The 21,260-nt window shown below is 39.2% G+C and overlaps 1 protein-coding gene across 1 annotated transcript in view; it reads right to left on the reverse strand.

Moving 5' to 3' along the window:
* Nucleotides 1-21,260, reverse strand: part of LOC134846035 (nuclear envelope integral membrane protein 1-like) — a 240,495-nt gene that overhangs the window by 34,889 nt on the left and 184,346 nt on the right. The window contains exons 2-4 of the mRNA XM_063863209.1: nt 11,706-11,797; nt 9,889-10,215; nt 9,640-9,712 (exon numbers count right to left, since the gene is read on the reverse strand). Coding sequence (XP_063719279.1) covers nt 9,640-9,712; nt 9,889-10,215; nt 11,706-11,784 — 479 coding nt within the window. The 5' untranslated portion in view covers nt 11,785-11,797. The remainder of the gene's footprint in view (nt 1-9,639; nt 9,713-9,888; nt 10,216-11,705; nt 11,798-21,260) is intronic.

Below are 21,260 nucleotides of genomic sequence, written 5' to 3' on the forward strand. Positions count from 1 at the left end.
CGAGAAAGAACAATTATCTACCAAACATACACGAGAGAGTCGATTGCAGTCATCCATCAACAGAAAGAGAGAGTCTCTCCGTCTACAGCAAGTCCGTTCAATGACTTGGCTCCCCGAAAAAACGATGAGAATCAAAACGAGGAATGGACTACAAAAAGTCATATCATGCTACCGAACTACCTCCTTGATCACATCGATCTACTTAGACAGAATCGAAAACGAATGTACGAGAGTTGCACTATTCACGAGAGCTATCCGGCATTAGAAAAGACGGAGATAAACGACACAACCTCGCTCGAGCAGTCTCCAAGAAAAATTCTCTTCGCGTATGACTGCGAGTCAATGCCGTTGTATGAAAATCAGGAGGGATGTATTCGTGATTATGCAGAGCGCGAAGCGTACTGGGATATTCCGACAGCAATGTCTCCCGAGTCGTTTGTTAGGGGAGCAGTTTCAACTCCAGAACAATCAACTTCCTATTCGGATGCTCGGGTTTCATCTAGTGCGGAGACAATTGATCTAGTCACCCCAGATCTCATTCAATGCACTCCTCCAAATGCAGCTTGCTATGCGCCAAAAAAGAGAAAACTACAGTTTCGAGGTTTCTAATAACTTAAACAAAAAACTTTCCTTTGTTTCAAATATAATTCCAAGGTTTTATATTTTCATTTTTGTTTGATTTGACTTCTAAGCTGTTTTAACATTACTGTGTGTATATTTTTTGTCTCAGTTTTTATTTTGCTTAATAGATCAATTAAAGTTTGCCCCGTAAAGTTTTCAGCAAAATGTTAGAGACAAACTAGAAAAAAATCACAAATCGAGAATAATTTTACGCTAAAATTGTTGTTTGAGAAAGAATGAGAGAGAGAGAGAGAGAGAGAGAGAGAGAGATAAATACACTTGCTCAGTAGTGAACCCCATTTGGAATATCCTTTTCGGGATATTGCTTTCTTTTCAAAAGAAAGATAAATATGGAAGGGTCCAACATTTTCTTGTTGGTAGTCCAACCATATTTATTTGGCTTTTTTATCAAACACTCTCTGTCCTCTCTCTCATCATACTTTGTGCCCGGTGGGGTTAGCCAGGTCTTACGCAAAGTAACAGAGAGTGTTTTAAGCCATAAATCTGCATTATATTACATTCATATACATGTTTTGGGTGTAAAACGGACAATTTTTTGGTAAAAATGTGAAGAAAAAAAAAATTTGTTTTTTTTTTTTTCGAAAAATGAACATGACCCTTAACCCTGCTCAGAAAATCATGGCAAATTGATTGAGGGTAGTTTCAATGGATTTGGAGATAAAAAAAATTTTTCCCAATTTTTTTTTCAATATTTTCACAAAAATCAGATTTTCTCAAAAAATCACAACTTTTTAAGCGTCTACTCTCATTGATTGGGCTATAATTGTTTTTTTTTTTAATTTCTACGCTTGTCCTAATTACGTATCAGATAGCTCCTAAAAATTTCAAACCACATTCACATGAATTTAAAACGAGAACGAATAATTCAAGCTAAAAATGAAGGAAAAAAGAAGTTAAAAAATTATGTTTTTTAAATTTCGAACTTGACCAGTAGAACTGTGCTCGAGTTCCCACAAAACTTACTGGTTTTTTTGTTGATAGATATAAAAGACACTTTTTTAAACATTACTTTTCCTTTTTTTCACAACATAAAAAGTTTGAGGTTTTCCTTTATTTTGAAAAAAAAAATTTCACTTGAAATTACAGAACGGGAGGCGTTCCCGAGGAGCGTAGCGACGAGCAACGCCGGGTTAGCTATTGCCCCTTAAACCAAACGGCCATGCCTTAATATTTCGAAGGACATGATATGAAATGTTTCACGGGACACTGAATGACATGAAGGAAACTTTGATTCCGATATCTTTTACACATTCAAATGACAATCTATGCTTATCATGCATCGGTAACTATCAAGGTGTCAAATTTGCAAAATTTTCATTTTTTAAGTTTACTATTTTATTTCAACTTAATTAGTTAGTTGAGGGCTTTACTTTCTGAATACTTTTATCTCATGTTTCTACTTTTTATTTTACCTATTTACGCAAACCAAGAAGTGGGCTTGAAATCATTAGAAAATTACTGTTTCACGGTTAAAATTAGTCAGAAAAAGTTTTAGGCTCTATCTGAATCATTCTAAGCTTTAAATTTTGTAATTTAGTGCTGAAATGTTAAATGAAAGTCTAAACCAGTCCCCTAAAAAATGCCAAAACTTTATCGCTAACCCTTAAAATTAACAGCAAAAGTTTGAGGCTGTAAATGAATCAGTTTTTAGTATACAAAACCCCTGCACTTGAGCAGAGTGATGAGACATATAGAGCTTAAAGCTAGAATAAACCCTGTTTTTGGAAAGGAAAGTATAACTCTCGTTAACTCAAGACGGCGAAGTATAACTCTCGTTAATGGCTTCTACTTGCCCTTACCCGCAAAATTTTTTGGTGCTAGTCACTTCTCGCTTTTGCTTTTTCATAACCAGTTCTACTTCTTGAAATTTTCCTGAATTACTTCAGTAACTTCAACAAACAATGCCGAACTCTACTTCTATCGCGACACCTGTTCCTTGCCAGCAGTGCGGAAAAATACTGAGCTCTAAAAGGAACTTGAGAAGACATGAGCAAAAAGTTCACAAGATCCTTCCTCCCCCTCCTCCTCAAACTGTTTGCGATGAGTGTCTCGAGTCATTCGAGAGTTTGTCGGAAGCCCGAGAGCACGTCGAGCTGGTACATGACATGACTTCGAATAGTCATTGTATCTATTGCCATACAATATTTCTCACCGCGGAAAGCTATGGACAACACTTGCTGAAGAAGCACGCATTGCCAGTTTGGGACGGCATTGAGACGAAGTCTTCCGCTGCCCCAACGGAAAGCGCGTTCAGAGGCAAATTGCGTCGATACGATCTCAAAGTTGGTGAAAAAGAAATGGATTTGCTTCAAGTCATGATGCAAAACAAGGAGGAAATAGATGCTCTTATACTGGAAAGGGTCAAAGAGGGTTCGAACAAGGTGCAATTCCACGTGGAAGTGGGAATGATCAAAATTCCCACTGTGCAAGACGGGGACAGTGGAAACTTCGAAAGGACCATGCTGTTTCTGAACACTAAGACATTGACAGTGTACTTCGAGGGAATAGCTGGGGTTCAATTCTTGGAACTGATTGAACATATGGTCAACCAAGTCAATTCGTTCTCTTCTCATGGTAGTGGATGGATTATTGACAGAATTGAAAAATTGCAAATCAGTTTCGCGGCCTTCTCACCAATAACAGCAGGATCCTACCTCGAGCTACCTGATGCACTCAGCGCAGCATCTACTCTGCTCACAAATATCAACACTAAAGATGATGACCGTTGCTTTCTCTACTGCTTTGTTGCCGCATATCACAATGTGAATGAGCCGACCCTCTACCCCACATCTAGACGGTGGCTGGAGAAAAACAAAGTCTCAACCTACAATCTCGACAAAGAAGGAATTGTGAAAATCAATGGGGAATACGAAATGCCAATGGGTCTGATGGATATGGACAGATTTGAAAAGTTGAACAATTGTCAAGTCAACGTCTTCCGGTAAGCAAATTCTAATTGCCTTCTAAAAATTTTAAAATTCCTTCAATAATGTTCTTCACCTATTCAAACACCCTTTTTATTTCATTCCAAACCTAGGTATAAAAATTATTTTTCTGTTCAGGTACAACGATGGCGAATTGTTGCCCATAAGAGTATCGAGCAGATTCACTACTAGCCTGATTGTGGACTTGTTGCTGCTGACAGATGGATCAAAATATCACTATGTGTTGATAAGTGATCTCCAGAAACTGGTCGAGTACGTGCGGCACAAAGTGCACCGATTTCAATCTGAGATTTGTCGCAAATGTTTCCACACATACGCTTCATTCGAAACTCTGAGAAGACATCAAGAACTGTGCTACCAAGACGAAGATGTCGTCATAACAATGCCCAAGCCGGGAAAAGATGACCACAAGTTCAAAAACTTAACAGCTCGTTGGTACGTACCCAGAGTAATCTACTTTGATTTGGAGTCCCTGCTCTTACCAGTATACGGACCGCAACCTGATCCGCGAAAATCTAGTACGCAAACAATTGAAATCCATCAACCTTGCGGCTACGCGTTAGCAGTAATCGAATTTGGGAAAAAAGACCTGTTAAAGTTTGAGCTTAAAAGAGGACCGAATGTGATGGAAGAGCTAATTAGCTCCCTTGAATCGTTAGCGAGACAAATTTACGTAGAAAAAAGGAAATATTACACTTTCACTGGTATAACAGACCAGGAACGGGAAGATGCTACAATTTGTTGGATATGCGAGAATGATTTTTCCGACAATGATCAAGTGGTACTTGATCATTGCCATTACACCAACAAGTTCCTGGGTTGGGCACACAATGAGTGTAACGTTAATAGAAAAACAACAAATTACATTCCAGTGGTAGCTCATAATTTGTCAAATTATGATTTACACTTTATAATCAAAGCGCTGGCAAAAAGCGATTCGGAAAACACTTTTTCCGTAATACCCGCATCTGAAGAAAAATATATATCCTTGACAATCTCAGTCTACATAAAATCGTACACGGAAAAAAACGGAAAAATCAAAAAACTCTACGAAAATCTGAGATTCATCGATTCGTATAGGTTCATGCTAGCATCGTTGGCAAAACTTGTCGATAATTTGCCCAACGAAAAGTTTTTTCTGCTGGAGAACTATTTTGAAAAACTCGGCCACTCACGTGAAAAAGTCAGTCTGTTGAAACAGAAGGGGCATTACCCCTACTCATACTTCAACTCATTCGAAAAATTCCGAGAAACTCGCCTTCCCCCACGAGCAATGTGGAAAAATAGTTCAACAGGAGGGGATGTGAGTGTTTCAAGAAGCGAGTACAATCATGCCCTTAAAGTTTTCACCGAACTGAAGTGTGGCTCACTTGGTGATTACCAAGACTTGTACTTGACTACAGATGTGCTATTGCTTGCTTCCGTTTTCGAAGCTTTTCGGGAAGTTTGCTATCAAACATACGGGCTGGATTGCGCCTGTTACTTCACGGCAAGTAACCTTTCCGGTGACGCCTTTCTAAAAGTTTGCAAGCCCGAACTGAAACTCTTAACGGACCGTGAACATCTAGACCTTGTGCAGCGAATGATACGAGGAGGCATGTCGTCGGTCTATGCGCGCCGATTTTACAAAGCAAACAATAAATACCTCGACGATTTTTTGCCCTCAGAACCATCAAGCTACATCCTCAATATTGATGCAAACAATTTGTACGGGGGGATAATGAAACACTGCCCTTTGCCATTAAACGATTTTTCAATAGTTGAAAAAAGTCTGGCAGACATACTGCTCACCAGCGAAACCTCAGAGTGGGGTTATATAGTTGAAGTCAATTTAACCATACCCGAAGAGCTTCACGACTTCTTTGCTGATTACCCCCTTGCCCCCTCTCGTGAAGTAGTGGACATCGGTGCAATGAGCAACGAGCAAGTCGACATGTTGGGAAAATTGGGAATCACCACACTGCCAAAAGTGCCAAAGCTTCTACAGACCTTGCATCCTAAAGAAGGTTATGTTTTGCACTACCTTACCCTAAAACTGTACCATGAGCTGGGAATGAAAATAACTCACCTCGGAAAAGTTCTTCAGTTCCGCCAAAGTCACTGGATGGCACCCTTTGTCGACCTCAACACCCGCCTACGAAAAGCCGCGATAAATAAATTCCAGGAGAACTTCTACAAGCTAATTGTTAATTCAGCTTTCGGTAAGACAATGGAGTCTAAGTTAGGAAGAAAGAAGCTGGAGATTGTAAGGAATGAGAGAGAACTTTTACAAAAAACAGCTCTGAGCACAATGAAAAGCTTTCAAATCATTGACGATCAATTAGCCACAATTAGCTTTTCAGTAACAAAAATATTGTGGGATAAACCTATGATAGTTGGTGCGACCATCCTAGACCTCGCCAAGCGTTTCATGTTTCAGTTTCATTATCAAAAAATGAAACCAAATCTAAACTTGGAACTCCTTTACTCCGACACGGATAGTTTTATTTACGCTATAAAAACTGATGACGTTTACCGAGACTTGGAGAAAATGAAAGCTGATTTCGACTTTTCAAATTACGATAAGGACCATTTCTTGTTCGAGGATACCAACAAGAAAGTTGTGCTGAAGTTCAAAGACGAGACTGGTGGGAAGCCGATCAGAGAATTCATCGCCCTAAAACCGAAACTATATTCGGTCGTCCTTAATGGTAAATAAAATTTAAGCCACCCTTCCACCCCCCATTCCTACCTTTTACAGAACAAAATTACCACCACCAACCTACCTACACCCCTTAATTTGTTGCATTAAACTATGGGCATTTAGCTGATTTAGGCAACATTATACAATGTTGCCTAAACGTTGATTTATCTGACAACATATTCCCTCTTTTTTCCTCTTTTTTAATCATAATTTAGAGTCTTCTGCTCTTTTTTGGTAAAATGAATCAAATTTTGTTCGGTATAAATTGAGTTGCCGAAGTGAAATGAAGCTATCCCCTACGTTGTAGAAAAGAATAATAATTTTGCTTCTGTTTAGAAGGCACTCAAAAATTGAGTGCCAAAGGAATTAAACGGAGTGCACAGAGAGAACTGGTCCACCACACCTTCAGGGACACATTATTCACTGGAAAAACAATGAGAGTGTACAACTATAATATAGTTTCGAAAGGTCACACCAATATGACAGTGAAACAAAAAAAACTTGCATTATCACCATTCGACTCAAAACGTTTTCTACTTTTCGACGGAATTTCGACAGTGCCCTTTGGCCATAAAGCCGCTGAAGAAAATGCTTTTCTAGAAGACATTTACATGGACACCGAGTGGGCCAACTCATACAATGAAACTGATAACAGTTCTCCCGATTTTACACTTCCGGATTGGGGATTTTTACAGCGGCCCTACTCAGAAGCAGAGCTGCAAGAAGAAGAAGAAGCTTCTAGTAGCCGAGTCCGTGAACGTCCCCCTATAAAAAACCCATTTATTTTATCTGAAGCTTCAGAAGAACGACCATCTAAAAAACAGCGCAAAGAAAACCAAAACAATAAACATTAAAGTCTGAAACATGTATTTTCAGATGATTTTTACTGTTCGTCCTTTTTATACTTCGACTTGTATATGTTTTGGTTTTTACCAATTTACAACTAATAAAATACTCGTATTGAGCTCAATCACTGTTTTAACATAAATAGCTTCAGGCAAATAAACTAGTAGACGCAAACCAAGTGTTAATTCAAACAAATGTGTAAAATCCTTAGGCTTGTTTTCAATAACAAACTTTAATAGCATGACAAACCTTTGAAAAGAAAAAGCCAGGAAATGATATCCACATGAAACTAGGACGAAAAAGAAAAGTTCAGGAATTAGGACGATTAATTTTAATTATCGCGGGAAAAGGGACCGCTTTAAAAGGAATTAGAATGAATTATTGTATCGCGTCCCGGTTGTTGAGCTCAGCTTAACAAGATCCTAAGGAGGGGGTCTTTTACTTTAGGGGTGGGAACTTGCGATCATTTACAAAATCCTAGGATAGGGGTCCTCCAAAAAATTAAGGACCCCTTTCCTAGGATTTTGCTTTACGTGAGGACCCCCCCCCCCCTTAGGATCCGGGACACGATACAATACTACTTGTTGCATTTCAAAGGTATTGCTGGAACAGGAATCGCTATAAAAAACAATCGCCATTTCCAATAATAGCAAATGTCCATTAGGCAATACGAAAATAAAATACTTCCTAACTTAGAAGAAACATGTCTAGACATTTGGCTTAACCGCCACAACAGAGCTGCCTCAACGATGCAATTAAATGATAGGAAAGTCTACAGTGCTTTGATTGGATCTATTTCAATTTACATTAATGTCTTGAATTGGTTCGCAAAAATTTAAGTAGTTTTAAAAGGAAATTTATACAGCAAAGAAATCAGCCACTAAACAAAAGACCTTCCCAGATTGTTTTGTTGGCTTGAATCAAATCGCAAAAAAGTTGTTTTTAAGGAAACTAAAGAAATCTAGCGTTCGAAGCAGGTGATGCAACTAGGGAACATCATGTAGTTCAGAAAGCCTGCATTCATTTACAAACAAATCTGATGCAACATGCAAGCTACTCATATGATCAAACTTGAGCGTTGAAAACACGTTGAATTTTTTCAAAGTTTCATCGCTTGAGTAGCTTCGATTTGATGTTAATGAGTGGCTTCAAAAACTTCAAATTTTCCAAAATTGCATCAATTGCAAGAAAAATTGGACTGTTAAATTTCTCTAGCTTGCTTAACCAAACAAGGCAGCAAAATAACTGAATTTTTTTGCGCCATCGCGTAAAACGTTGCTTCACAGAAATTCCAAAACCATTGCAATCTATACGAGCAATTTCAAGTGTTGAAGTTTCCACTGCTTTAACAGCTTACTTCAAAATATCGAATTTTGCGAACCAACTCAAGCCATTTTGTTTTCAACGCCTACAGTGATGCGCAACAAAATGAAGGTTTCTTAAGCAAGCTATCAAAAAAATGCACTTGAATCAATTCAAGTTGTTTACTGATATGAATGGTATCGCACAAAAATGGTTCGCAGAAAAATGAAAGTTATTTTTAAAGTAAGTTTTACACAGAGGCTAAGCTTCGCTTCGCAAACACTAGCGAAAAAACGACAAAAAGCAGCTCGGCTACGACTCGGATGGATTCGATCTACGACCTTTATGAGTGTATAATGAGAGATTTATGAGAGATGAGTCTCACGCACTAGCCACGGACACTTAATAAATCACAAACACTAGCCACAAAAAAGCAGAGAACAGATGCTAAGAAATTTCCAATGCTACAGATTGTGATTATAGCAAAAGTGCCACCAAATAAGTGAACACTTTTTGTGCACACTTTTTTGCGAGTTAGGTTAGAAAACAAGAAGGTTCGTACTAATACACTAGGCTCGCAAGATCGGTAATGTAAAAACTTTGAAGTGTTTCAAGTAATTTTGACAGCTAACTCTGGTTCGCAAGAAGTTAGACTTCTGAAGTAAACAATTCGAGCTATTTCGAATTGTTCCTATTGACATAATCGTTTCGCAATATCTTTGAAGCGAGCTATTAAGCAATGGATTTTGGCATTTTGATGTATTGTTAAATTTGCACATTTTTCGCTAAACAAGGATCGACTACAGTTTTTCCTATCTTCTGTCAATGTCCTCGTCATTCAAATACTGAGTTGTTTGATAGCTTGAACTGATTCATGCACAGTTTTCTAAAGCAAGCTATCAAGAAAAAAACTTTATTGGAATATCTTTTCGACGACTCGATGTCAAGTGATCAAAATTAACACACCCAACACACTGTTTTCATATAAGGGGGTTTATAATTTGCTGTTGAAGCTAGAATGGAAAAATCTTGAAATTGTTATAACAAAGATTTTGAAAAACCCCTTTCAAAATTGGCAGTAATTTAAATCTCGAAATTGAAAACGATTATCAAGACTCCAAGACAATCTGTCTAGACATTGCATCCATAGAGCATTTGGCAGGAAGTTTAAAAAGTACATGATGGATAGATTCGTCAGCTGCAAAAAATGAAGAACGTTACCTGCTAAGGAAGGGTGCCAAGAAGAATAGAAGTAGTGACGCAAACAAAACGGCCACATAGAAAACCTCCACTTCTGAAAGCAACAAACAGTACTCAAATTATTAAATTAATCCAAACCCAAACAACAAATACGAAAACAACTTATGCTACAAAAAGCAAATCATTAGAAAATGAAGCATCTGATCAATCGTTGAAGTGTGAGGTGGAAAGGCTGAATTGCAAAGATCGTGATGTTCATATTATACTTACTTTTGACGCTCAATCGCAGAAAACAGTTAGACGATCCGCTCCTCTCGGGGGAAATGCCAATCAAAGTCTTCGAAAAAGGACTCATTTGAACTATTGTTCCATTTTTGGATTCCGAATACAGCCAAGACTGCCTTTCGTATTTCTCACAAGCAGTTTCATTACAGTCAGCAACAAAATAGTGAACATCTGTAACCTGTCCATTTTTCAGGCACGAAATGTTGACAGATACACTGGTGAACGTCCAAAGAGGGTTTCTTACGAGGCCTGGAAACTCGTATATTTGGTAGCTACTATAATCTTGATTGGGCTCCTTCAAAATTAGGCGATCTGAAACAAAAGTATCAATTTGCGCGTTATCTTAATTTCTGTTTTTTTTACACAGAGGCGAAGCAGCGCTTCGCACCAATTGCGATGGGAAAAAATTCATGTCCAGAAAAAAGTTTTCAAAAACCAGATTGGAAAACTGTTGCAAAACATTTTACATATTATAAAAGTAAACAAGCCAAAACATCAATTGGACCTCAACTAAAATTATGAACCCTGCCTGCTATGCAGCATGCACATGATGAAACCATTTGTAAAAAACACACAGATGAAAAAAATATGATATTTTCAGATAAGACAAAGTTATACAATTACCAACCAATTTTATATTATTTTGTAAAAACCAAAAGAAATAAGATTAAACAAACAACAAACTTCAACTGAAGAAATTCAAACCGTTTCTAACAACGCCAAACTTTAGAAAATGATGAAACTCAAAAACAATTACGAAAGAAATCAGAATCTTAAATTTGCTCTTCTTGTTTAAACAAAAACTTACTCAAAAAACCTCGAATTAAACAAAGATGTGAAAAAAAACAAGAAAGAGACCATGTCTAGTAACAATCATAAAAAAAATTCTGAAGCCGAAAACAAACGTCGATTTTAAATCCTAAAACAAGAAACTCCGATCAGACAAAAACAAGGTTATAGAAAAAGAAAACTGAACAAAAACTCCATCGGAAAAACGAACTTTAACAACTATTGAGAAAAAAACTTGAGAAAACCGTGTCGTGTCATTGAACCATTTTTTAAAAAGAATGAGTCAAAATTATCTGGACGTGAAAAAAAAAACTAAGTAGATTAGGTTGTTCGTTACCAAAAAATTGACAACGAACAAACTGGAAGGTTATTTCGTTACTGTTTCAACACATTGAAACTACGTAAATCTTAAGGAAGACAAGTGTATCAGGAACAGCAGCTCAAGTTGACACTAACACAACCAATTTGTCCAGCAATTTTGAACAAAATAACCGATATCTTTAAGCTGATTTAGTTCTGATATGATAGGAACTCAGGCTTCCTTAGCCCCCGTTTCTCAAATGAAATGTCTACCTTTAATCAATATGGGTTAAATCAATGAGAAAAAAAACATAAATACAAAGGTCAAAAAACTCAAAAAAGAAATAACAAAAAATGTGCAAAAACTAATGAACTTTTTTTATCTCCGACAAAAAGCACGCCATAATAACAGCCGATCGAACAATCAAAAATAAAAACGAGTTGTATTGATAAAAAAACGAGAAAAACGTTATTAAAACTCAAAACAATGTTATTCGAAAAATTGAAAATTCAAGAACGTATCCGATTGCAAAACCGGTAATAAACGACTTTGTTAAAATTTTTTAAGCGGAAAACCAAACTAAACAAGATTTCCGGGATCACAACGTTCTGGTTCGAAATGTTTTGATGCAAATACGGATAATCTGTTTTGAAACTATGTCGCAATAGTGTCATTCAAACTTACTATGTTTGCAATCATATGATCCACTTACCGGGGCATGTTGATTGATATGATCCCGATATACAAATCAAACAGATGTTTAACCATGTCAGCATAGATGATATATTCATTATACTTACAATCTGAAAACACTCTGGCTTGAAAATTGATAACAGATAATTGTCCCTCCAATTAGCTGCTGTAGTAGCAGCATCTGATATAACTGCTGAGATTGGAACTTTCAAAATCGCATGGTCTAGTTGCCATCTTCTAAGGTTATTTTTGCCTTTCTCATGTATGATTTCTAGGGCGATAGGAGCACGGTTTTGGTAGAGCGACTTTAAATCAAGAAAAAGGACCTCTCAACAATTTTATTATTGACATGACGTTGAGTCGAAAGACGAATTGCCGCTCCTGTTCTATCCAAGCTAAAAAACTGAACCAAAAGAAATTTACCGAATCGTTATCCCGAATGCAAGAACTTAATGAAAAGACAAACTTCGTTCATTTGAATTTTTATTTGCTCAAATACAAATCTTTGAATAATTTTACTTGCAAATAGCATGACAATTAAATACAGTCCAAAACAATAAATTTGAATAGATAGGTACAAATTGAAATAAGTAATTGACTCTTCTACTGAACTTCACATTGTTTGACTCGCTCCAGAGCCAGAAAAATTTCTTTTGGGTTTGTCAGATAGTGAAAACCAAGAGGTCCGTAATCGCAATCAGCACAAGCCAAAAACTAAAACACAAAACTAAAATTTGAAACCTTTGTAGAGAAATCTTTGCAAAATTTCAAAAGTAAACGGAAAAACTATCGTACTTTTCTGCACTTCCAAAATATATGCTCTTATTATTTGGAAAATCCTTTTTGGTAACAGTATTTTTCGATTTAGAGAAAAACAACGAACAGCAGCAAGGCTCCTGTAAAGGACATCGGTCATATATAAATTAGTTTTGCTATATGAAAATTACCAAAATACAGGTTGTAACACATGTCACTTGTGATACAACATCATCGTGACATGATAAATGTGATACGACAAAAAAGCATTGCATGATTGTTGATAGAGAATGGGACAAAAGCCACTAAGTGGATGAAAAATAACTTTCAAGTAAAATCGGAAACATTGATAAAAATTTCACATATTTGTCCAGAACGACTTTGAATTTGAAGAAAAGGAGGAGCAACATCGCAGCATCAAATTAGCATTCAGAGCCAATTAGCAAAAGGAAACTAAGGCGACAAGATTGGGTAGAGGCCTGTTTAGCCAAAAACAAACATCATAAAAAAATTGGGGCGATAATAAGCCGACATGACTTGGAAAGACCCAGTTGAGTCGAAAATTTTAAAAGTATAACAAATTTGAGCAATACAAAATTAGAATTCGGTAGTTTATACGCGCCAACTGAAACACATTAGAGCATAAGATTCTATTTTGCCTGGCAACCGACGCAATAAAAGGTGACTTATTTGATAAAAACCGAAGCCTGAAACATTTCAGCGAAAAAAAAACGAAGCAACAATAATTAAGAAATTAACTAATTACAGTTAGTAACTTTATAAACTAGGCAGCGGCATTTAATTAAAGTGAAATCTGCTCAAATCAGAACAAAATCCATGCGTTGAAAAGTATGCAAAATAATAAAAGACAAATGATAATTCGGAATTGGCTTCCGGTAGGAAACGAACATAACTTAGACATGCTGGAAACTCACTCTACTTGATCAGCATTTGGCCAATCAAGCCAGTTCAAATAAAAAGTATTGAGCTGTTTGACTAAAGAAAACTTGTTTGCTGAAAGAAAAAATTCCCTAGTGGAAGTTACTTGCTGTAATAATATGATTGCGGATGCTTAATAAGATTTAAATTGAGCTTTCTTTTCTCTTTTAAAAATTTATTAGTTCCGGACTTGACTAACACTTTGACAATCTTCTGACTTCCTCAAAATCGCTATGAGAGAGAATTCCCATGAACGGCCATCCGACCTTTCACCTTGTTAGAAGCCGAGTTCCGCATCGAAGTGTATTGGGACCGTTGTCACACTTCATTTTCACTGATGATATCATTGACTTACTAAATTCTTCTTGTTCTAGTTTAAAGACGTGTTTTCAATTTATTGAGCCATAGCAATCCGAGAAATGTCCCGTCATGTATGCAATACGGTTTTGTCAATTTGCTAGTCCTGTCTTCATCTTTTTCGTATACAGTTCAAATTTTCAGCAAATACTCGTTTCGAAAGTACAGCTCAGTTACCAAGGACTTAGATGCTCAGATGGGTGTTACCTTTTCCTACGCTCTTGCATGGTTACCTTGTCCTAGAACTTGGAAGCTCTTAGCTCTTTTCTCGCTAACTCGTCCAAACAGATTGTTTTTATTGGCCCGGCTTTTTCAAACAGGGTCTTTCAAACATTCACACTTTTTCAAACAGGGTCTAAACTGCATTCCAATCGATGATATTTTTTGCATTTAAATATCGGTAACGAGCATTCGGAACACAGCAATTCTCCTATTTTTACCCCCAATTGACGTACTCGTCTTTCTTCTTCCAGTTTTAGACTGTGTACATGTTTGTCCATTCATTCAACAACCTGGTCGAGTTTATTTCGAACCTATTTTCTTGCACCTTCATATGACTTGAACAGAGCTTGAAGCGCCGATGCTGTTCTAGTGCTCAACTTGCAGCGCCGACGCATTGCCTAATCTAACACTTGTAGTGTTTGTTTTTATTTCTTTGGTAAACTTCTACTGCTATCGTTATAAATTTATTTAATTTTGATCCATGCATTTCCAATTCCCGATAGGTCAATTGACAATTTAAGTGCCAATGGACAATGAAGTGAAACAAAAAGTTGACATTTTAAACTTTTCTCAACTATCGAAAAAGCATCACGCTGAAGCTCTTTAAATTTCAAGAAATCCTCTTTGATCAACAATTTTCTCATAATATTTTCAGTTCATTTCAGTTTAGTTCTGATCTTTAGGCGATGGTACCGCCTCTTTTGGTCAGCTAATTGTGTATTACTTTTCATTTAGCTCGTCTCATATTAAATCAATTTTTCTTCCAATAACTGTCCAGTTTATTTTTGAATGATTGGAAACTGTCTGTTGCAGCTCTGATTGCGAAAAAAGGTTTTCTTCCATCGAGATTAGATTCGCTTTCTTTATCAAAACTTTCTTGTCATTTATCCTTGTGTCTCTTTTGCTTAATTCGAATAGACGTTTTGTCATTTTTGGGTCATAACGTTTAGAGTCAATTATGAACCTTCATTTGTACCTTTATTGGAAAGCGTAAGTTACCTTCGTTTCAGCAGATAACTTCCACTTAAAATTTAAGAAAAAATCAACGTAAAGCCATGAAACATCGAATTCGAGCGTAGTCAAAAAAAATCTCAATCAGAAAAAAACATCTCGAACTAAATAAATAAAGTTTACTTCGTTCATTAAAAACGAGCTAAGCAAATGAAAATGATTTCATTCAAAAATTACTTTACGCGATAAAATAATAGAGCCAAAAACAACTTTCCAAAAAAAAAATAAACAAAAAATGCTGTCAACGCCCACACACATATCATGAGCTAAAATTTTTGCACATGCAAAGTTTCGAAAAAAAAAAAGAAACACTGATTTCAAACGCTGATTTATTATCTACTCGAAAAACAGGCAATTCATTGCAAGAATTGACAAAAAATAACTTGAAAATGTTCAGTACCCAACCTAATTTAATTTCGGACCTTCATACCAAAGCTACAAGAAAACACATCTAGCCAAATAACGTCTAGATTTAAAGTGGCCCAACCTTTTTGTCATCGACTGGCCTCAAGAAACCTATGTTCTCGAAAGCGTAAATGTCATCAACCATCGCAAATTCTTCAGTCAAAATAGGCTCGCCTGTATGATCGGGTAACAAAAAACCATCTAACTTCCGACTCTTTGCAACATTCGGTTTCAATATGATTAATCCACATTTTTGACATTCGAGTTTACACGAAATTAGTTGCTGGTCTGCTTCGTCAGCCATTGGCTCTAAAAAACAATGAAACTGGTGTTGTATGCGAACCCAACAGCCAACACAGAGCGAAGACATTGTCAACACAAAGGTAACACCAAAAATAAAACAAACAAAAGTCGAAAACCTAGATCAACCAAACGTTTCGTTTTTTTATTTGGTTGAAGTTCTATCTAGCAAAAGCATGCCCATCAAGACATTGTGACATTCGACCAGAATGACGCCAAAATGCACGAAAACTGCGAAATTTTATTGTAACCGTAGACTGGGAGAGATTGACAGCTTTGGTAAACTAACTGTACCAATCGTACGATTTAACCAATTAGGAAAGGTCAATTCGAAGTGACGAAATAAGTTTAAAAATCCGTTCTGAAATGAAGAAATGTCACGAGCTTGAAATTCCGCTACAACTGAAAATGAGAGAAAATCAGAACGACGATTGTCGCGAATACAACAATACGGACAGATTTTCGTGAAGATGCAGCAATATTGATGAATAAAATTTCAAAGGAAGCAGTCCGAATTGCAACGATGTAACAGTCGCCTACTTCAGTCACATATGAGGCTTAAGAAAAATAGGCCCTATAACCATTGGCTCAAGAGTCAGGGACACTATCTCTTGTGTTTTTCTACCTCAAGAACGGTCGGAGCCAATTCGGTTCGCTTGCGACATGAGACTAGAACCCGTTACAGCTTAGAGGCTACTACCAAAATATCCCCCCACTCTAGAAAACAAGAACGTTCCCATACTTAGGTCTCAAAATACCCAAAATACACGAACGCCGTTAAAAACAGGGTCGGAACAATCCGTTAAGTTACTTTTTATTGGACAGTGGAACTTTGATCCATTTCAGATGGATCAACCTAAAACTCGCCTTATCTCAACATAACAATCATAAAACACACTCGAGAAAATTAAATTAGGGACTCACATGTTGATGCACTCGAGTACAAGGAGTAATTAAATTGGTAAGGAACTCAAGAATTAGATAATATAACTAGATAAGTTTAATACTGGTCAGTTTTGGTAACAAAGTAAATTCTGACTCTAGAATTTGAGTTTTTGTTTGAACCATTGGGACACTCAAGCTGTCCACCTTTCCATTGAAGGTTCACTCTAGTTTGTTCCGAATAGTTGTTCTCTCTTCTTTTTATTATCTCTCCTCCTATTTCGGGATAAGACAGCTCTACCCGTGTCTTATTTTATATCTGGTAATTGCGAATAGCAATTTCCAGCTGTTCTATTCAAGCACTTTCCCGCGATTGTAAATCAGTCGTTCTGATTCTTCACTTTTTGTGTTTTCAGTTAGTGCGAGAAAACTGAGCACGACAGGCTCCATTCAAAATTTTGAAAATAAAAACTTCACTCGAAAATCACGTATTTTCATGTCCCACAAGGTCAAACTTCCAGATATGACCGACTGGCACATACTCCCCGGACTCAAGATCGATGTCCTCATCGCGTGCTGCCGTCTGTCAGTGAATCCCCAGGAACCCGAGTGTTACTCAAGATACAGTGCCAGTGGTCATTTACAGAAGTTTGCAGCAGACTTAAGTTTATCTACACCCCAAAATTCACAACCATGTAAAATTTTCACACTATCGCTAAACAGCAATCAAAATCTGCACACACCTGCACCTCTGAGTTCTCGCTTTTTAAGCTGGTAATTTAAAATTTCTTTTGTCCTATTCAATCAGGAAATTGTCATGCAGCATTTTGATTCATATAATAGATCTAGCATATTAATAACAATATCTCATTTGTTAAAAATTCTTTTTCGTGAACCCAGATTTCATCCGAGTTCACCCTTGAGCCCCCTCCCTCTCAAGACTCAAGACTCTAGAATTTCCTTTTGAGCCACCGGCTCACCTCGTGTTCTTCGCCCTCGAGGTACCCGGTCCAGATATGTTTGACACTGTGATCTGTTTCAATAGTGCCTCCTCATCATCGGAGCTGATCACAATCTCCTCCCAAGCCTTCAGCTGTTCATAGGATCGCATCCACTCCCTTTGCTCTTGCAATCTCTTCCCTTGATTTGGTAATCTCTTCACCTTCGACTCCCGGTTCAAACAGAAGGAATTGTGCAGACTCACGCTTACATTCTTCGCTAGGTCCTTCTCCAGTATCGACTCCCTCGCTCTAGTGTTGTCTCTGGATACTCTACCCACTCTTTTCCACCCCGTCGTGATCGCATTTCGATGGGTCAGCAGAGGTCTCTTGAAGGCATCTGGTCCTATCTCGGCCTGGAATTGTCGATATTCTTTTTGATGTTTCCTCATGTGATCCTTCGTCACCACATATAACCAGGATACTAACGTCGCGCGAAACCAAGGAAAGAATCTCAAGCGGCTCCACATGTGTCTGACTTCCATTGGTATGGCGAATACCTTGCATGCGGTCTCGAACAACTCAAGTCTCCGGCTGTAGTCCATCGCGTGAATCGACTCTGCTGTTGGCGTCTTCGATTCCCGATACTTTGCTACGTTTTCTTCCATCCATCGTAGAGCCAGCATTGTGCTCACCACCAAGATGGTCACTTTTTGTTGACGCTCGGGTAGTCCCAACGACCTGATTTCTTCTACATCCCAGATCAGGCAGAGATTGGCGTGGTCTGGGTACCACACTGTCTGCGCCAGACAGTGGCATGGACAATCCCCGTGTGTGAGGTCGATGCTCCTAAGATTGCGTTCTCCCGAGGCTTCTAGGAGAGGCTCAAGTTCCATCATCTTCTCATGTATCACGTCGGCCTCTTCCAAGTTTGGAGCACCTACCATGGGCTTCCCAATCACGTTTTGTCTCTCGTGGTTACTTGTATTTTCGCTCTCCAAGCCTAGAAGTTCTTCACCCCAGATTTCACTCAAGTCGTCCCTTTGCTCTTTCGGCACTGTCCCCGGATCTTCCTCAACAACTTGTGTGAATGATGTGACATCCGAGCCAGTCTTACACATTTGGGCACTGAGAAGGCTTTGTCTATCAATACCCTCTGGCTGGACACTTCTACCATCGCCATGTGTAATGGGTAGTGGCTGCCACATAGGTTGGCCATCACTGACCCCACCAGGGGCTTCGCATTTAGAGGCAGACCATAGGCTTCGCTTATGAGAAATCCCATCTCCGCCTCGAGTCCAACCTTCCAACTCTTGATCTGTTTCTGGGTCACTTGCAACACTCCGGGCCATGACTCCACGCTCAACGCGGTCACCAAGTGGTGTTCTGACTCTAGCCTCTCCAGTGACTGGAGACTGCACATTCTTGAGAAGAATCCCAGAGCTGTTGCTAGGTTCACCGTGGTACTCGCGTAACACTCAGCCACTATCTGTATCTCACTTTTCTCCCTTTCGGTGATGTCCTCAAACCAGGTGACTAGGTCTTCTTTCTGGAAAGACTGTATCCTGACACATGATCATCCATCGCAGGTGTGCTCGCCATTCCCACACGTCGAGTCAAGACAACTGCCCGGCTCCATCTTTTTTATCGACCCTGTTCCACTCGTCATCTCGCTTGACTCCTTCACTTGAGGCAGGATCAGTCTATGTACTATACTCAAGGTCGCCAAATCTTCATCCTCTGTCGGCGCTAATCTCACTCGCTCAGTGACTTCCTCGATCAGGCTCGCATGGGGATGTGGACACCAGGAGGGCCTGAGCAATTTCCACACTACTCCCAGATTCGTGGTCAACATGCCGTTCCCGTTACCCATTTTTAGTTCCACCCTTTTACTTGAACGTGGCACACTTATTACTTCCGGTGTTCTCTCGAGAATCAGACCCAGGCTAGGTCTCCCTCTTTCCACAGGGTCTATCTCCATTATCTTCTCTGTCCAGAACTTCAGCAGCTCCGCCACCTCATAGTTTCTGTGGGCACCTCCAGCTTCTAAGTCCAAGAAAGGGTTGTATGCCATCCCCATCACTCCAGACACATACTGGTACTCTCCCTTCTTGTTGGGTTTCAAGTACTCCCCTGACGAAGCCAAGTTACGGTGAACGTCGTGTTTCTCCTCAAACTTCCTGTTGTAGAACCTCCGTATCTCATCTAACTTCCTGTGGCTCTCTAGAGATTGCCTAGAACCATCCTCCTTTTCTATCCCAGTACTCTGATACACATTCAAGATGACTGTGGAGACTCTCCTTTCCAGCGTCTTGCTTCCAACTGCTCTCTGGTGACATGCTAGGATGGTACTGTCAGTCATCATCGACATTGTCCATCTCAAGAAACAGGTACCATCTTTCCTCCTTGCCAGACTCAAGCCTGAGTTGTCCCTAGCAACGTGCTGCATCAGCATTCGATATACTTCCAGATTCTTGCCTCCCAACTTCAACTTGTCGTACGAAGTCAGTGTCTCTAACTCTATCCCCAACAGGCTCCACGCGAACATCAGTTGTCCTGCGGTCCTAACAAAGGGATTCGCCATCAACGGCGATGCCGATGAAGATGTTCTCATCGCTTCTTCAAAATGATCTTTTAACAAGTTCTTCCAAGTTCTCTTCAGTTGGCTCCCCAATTCCAATTTATTGATATCAGCCTTCTGCTGGGTAGCCCAGTTGCGTCGTTTGTGTGACACTCCACTGTCGAGCTTCTTCAGGCAGTCTTCCAATTCCTGCAACGTTTCCAGGGCCACCCACCACGGTCGGGCGGTGTTCCTCGTTTTATTTTTCTCAAGAGGATCGCTAGTCACCTGTTTCCCGGTAGCCTGGTGTTCATTTGAGACCCATTCTTTGCCGACGTCCACTTCCCAGGTCTGTCCGGTCGTCGAACCTCGCTTCATTTTTATCCTCTGAGGTTTGAAGTCTTCTTCCGTTGTTGAGCTGGTTGGGATCTCCATCTCTCTTTCTACGTCGAGCAGTTTCCTCGGCTCGTAGCTACTCTTGTAGGCTGCTGTCTTCCATCGTGCCAGAACCATGGGGGCTGTCTCTCTCAAGTTCCTCTCCGAAACCGCATGCGCTGAAGGACTGCCCAATCCCTCCACGTCTCTCTTCCTCTTGCGAGACCTCACGTCTTTACTCGGGTGCGTTGTCGTTATCATCACTGATTCGACTTCCTTATCTCCATCCAACCCTTCCAACTCTTGCCTCCCCCCTGCTCGAGCCTTAAGGATATTATTTTTTTAAATTATATTACTAGTTCCGACCTTATCCCCCCTTACATGTTCAATTATTTTATTGCTAGTTTTTTGTTTCAGAGTAGAGCTGTCTTTACATTTGTCTTCTTTGGTCTTTCATGATGCCTTCCTCAACTCGACCATCTTGCTCAGCAGTTCTCCTCCAGCTTTCTCCTCCAGACCTGTCCCCATCAGGACAGGTTCTCCAAATTTCACCACCGTGTCCCACAGCTCCTCCTTAAAATCGTCCAATGTGGTGTCGTCCTCCACTTCTCGATTAAAATCACTCAAGATTTTTCGCCAAGCATCCTCATCCAGAGTGCCTAGGAAGGCATCTCTGTTTCCCTCGAAGGTGTTCTTCTCCCTTCTCTCCGCACTCAGGAAGATCATTCCCATGTTGGGATTGTCGCTCGTCAGTGGCAACTCTAGATTCTTGCGGGGAGATGAGGTCAGAGGTGGCGTGGGGGTGTCTGCCCAATTTTCTCCACTGAGA

Source organism: Symsagittifera roscoffensis, chromosome 5 (genome assembly GCF_963678635.1).
Source record: "Symsagittifera roscoffensis chromosome 5, txSymRosc1.1, whole genome shotgun sequence".
NCBI classification, from domain to species: Eukaryota; Metazoa; Xenacoelomorpha; order Acoela; family Convolutidae; genus Symsagittifera; species Symsagittifera roscoffensis.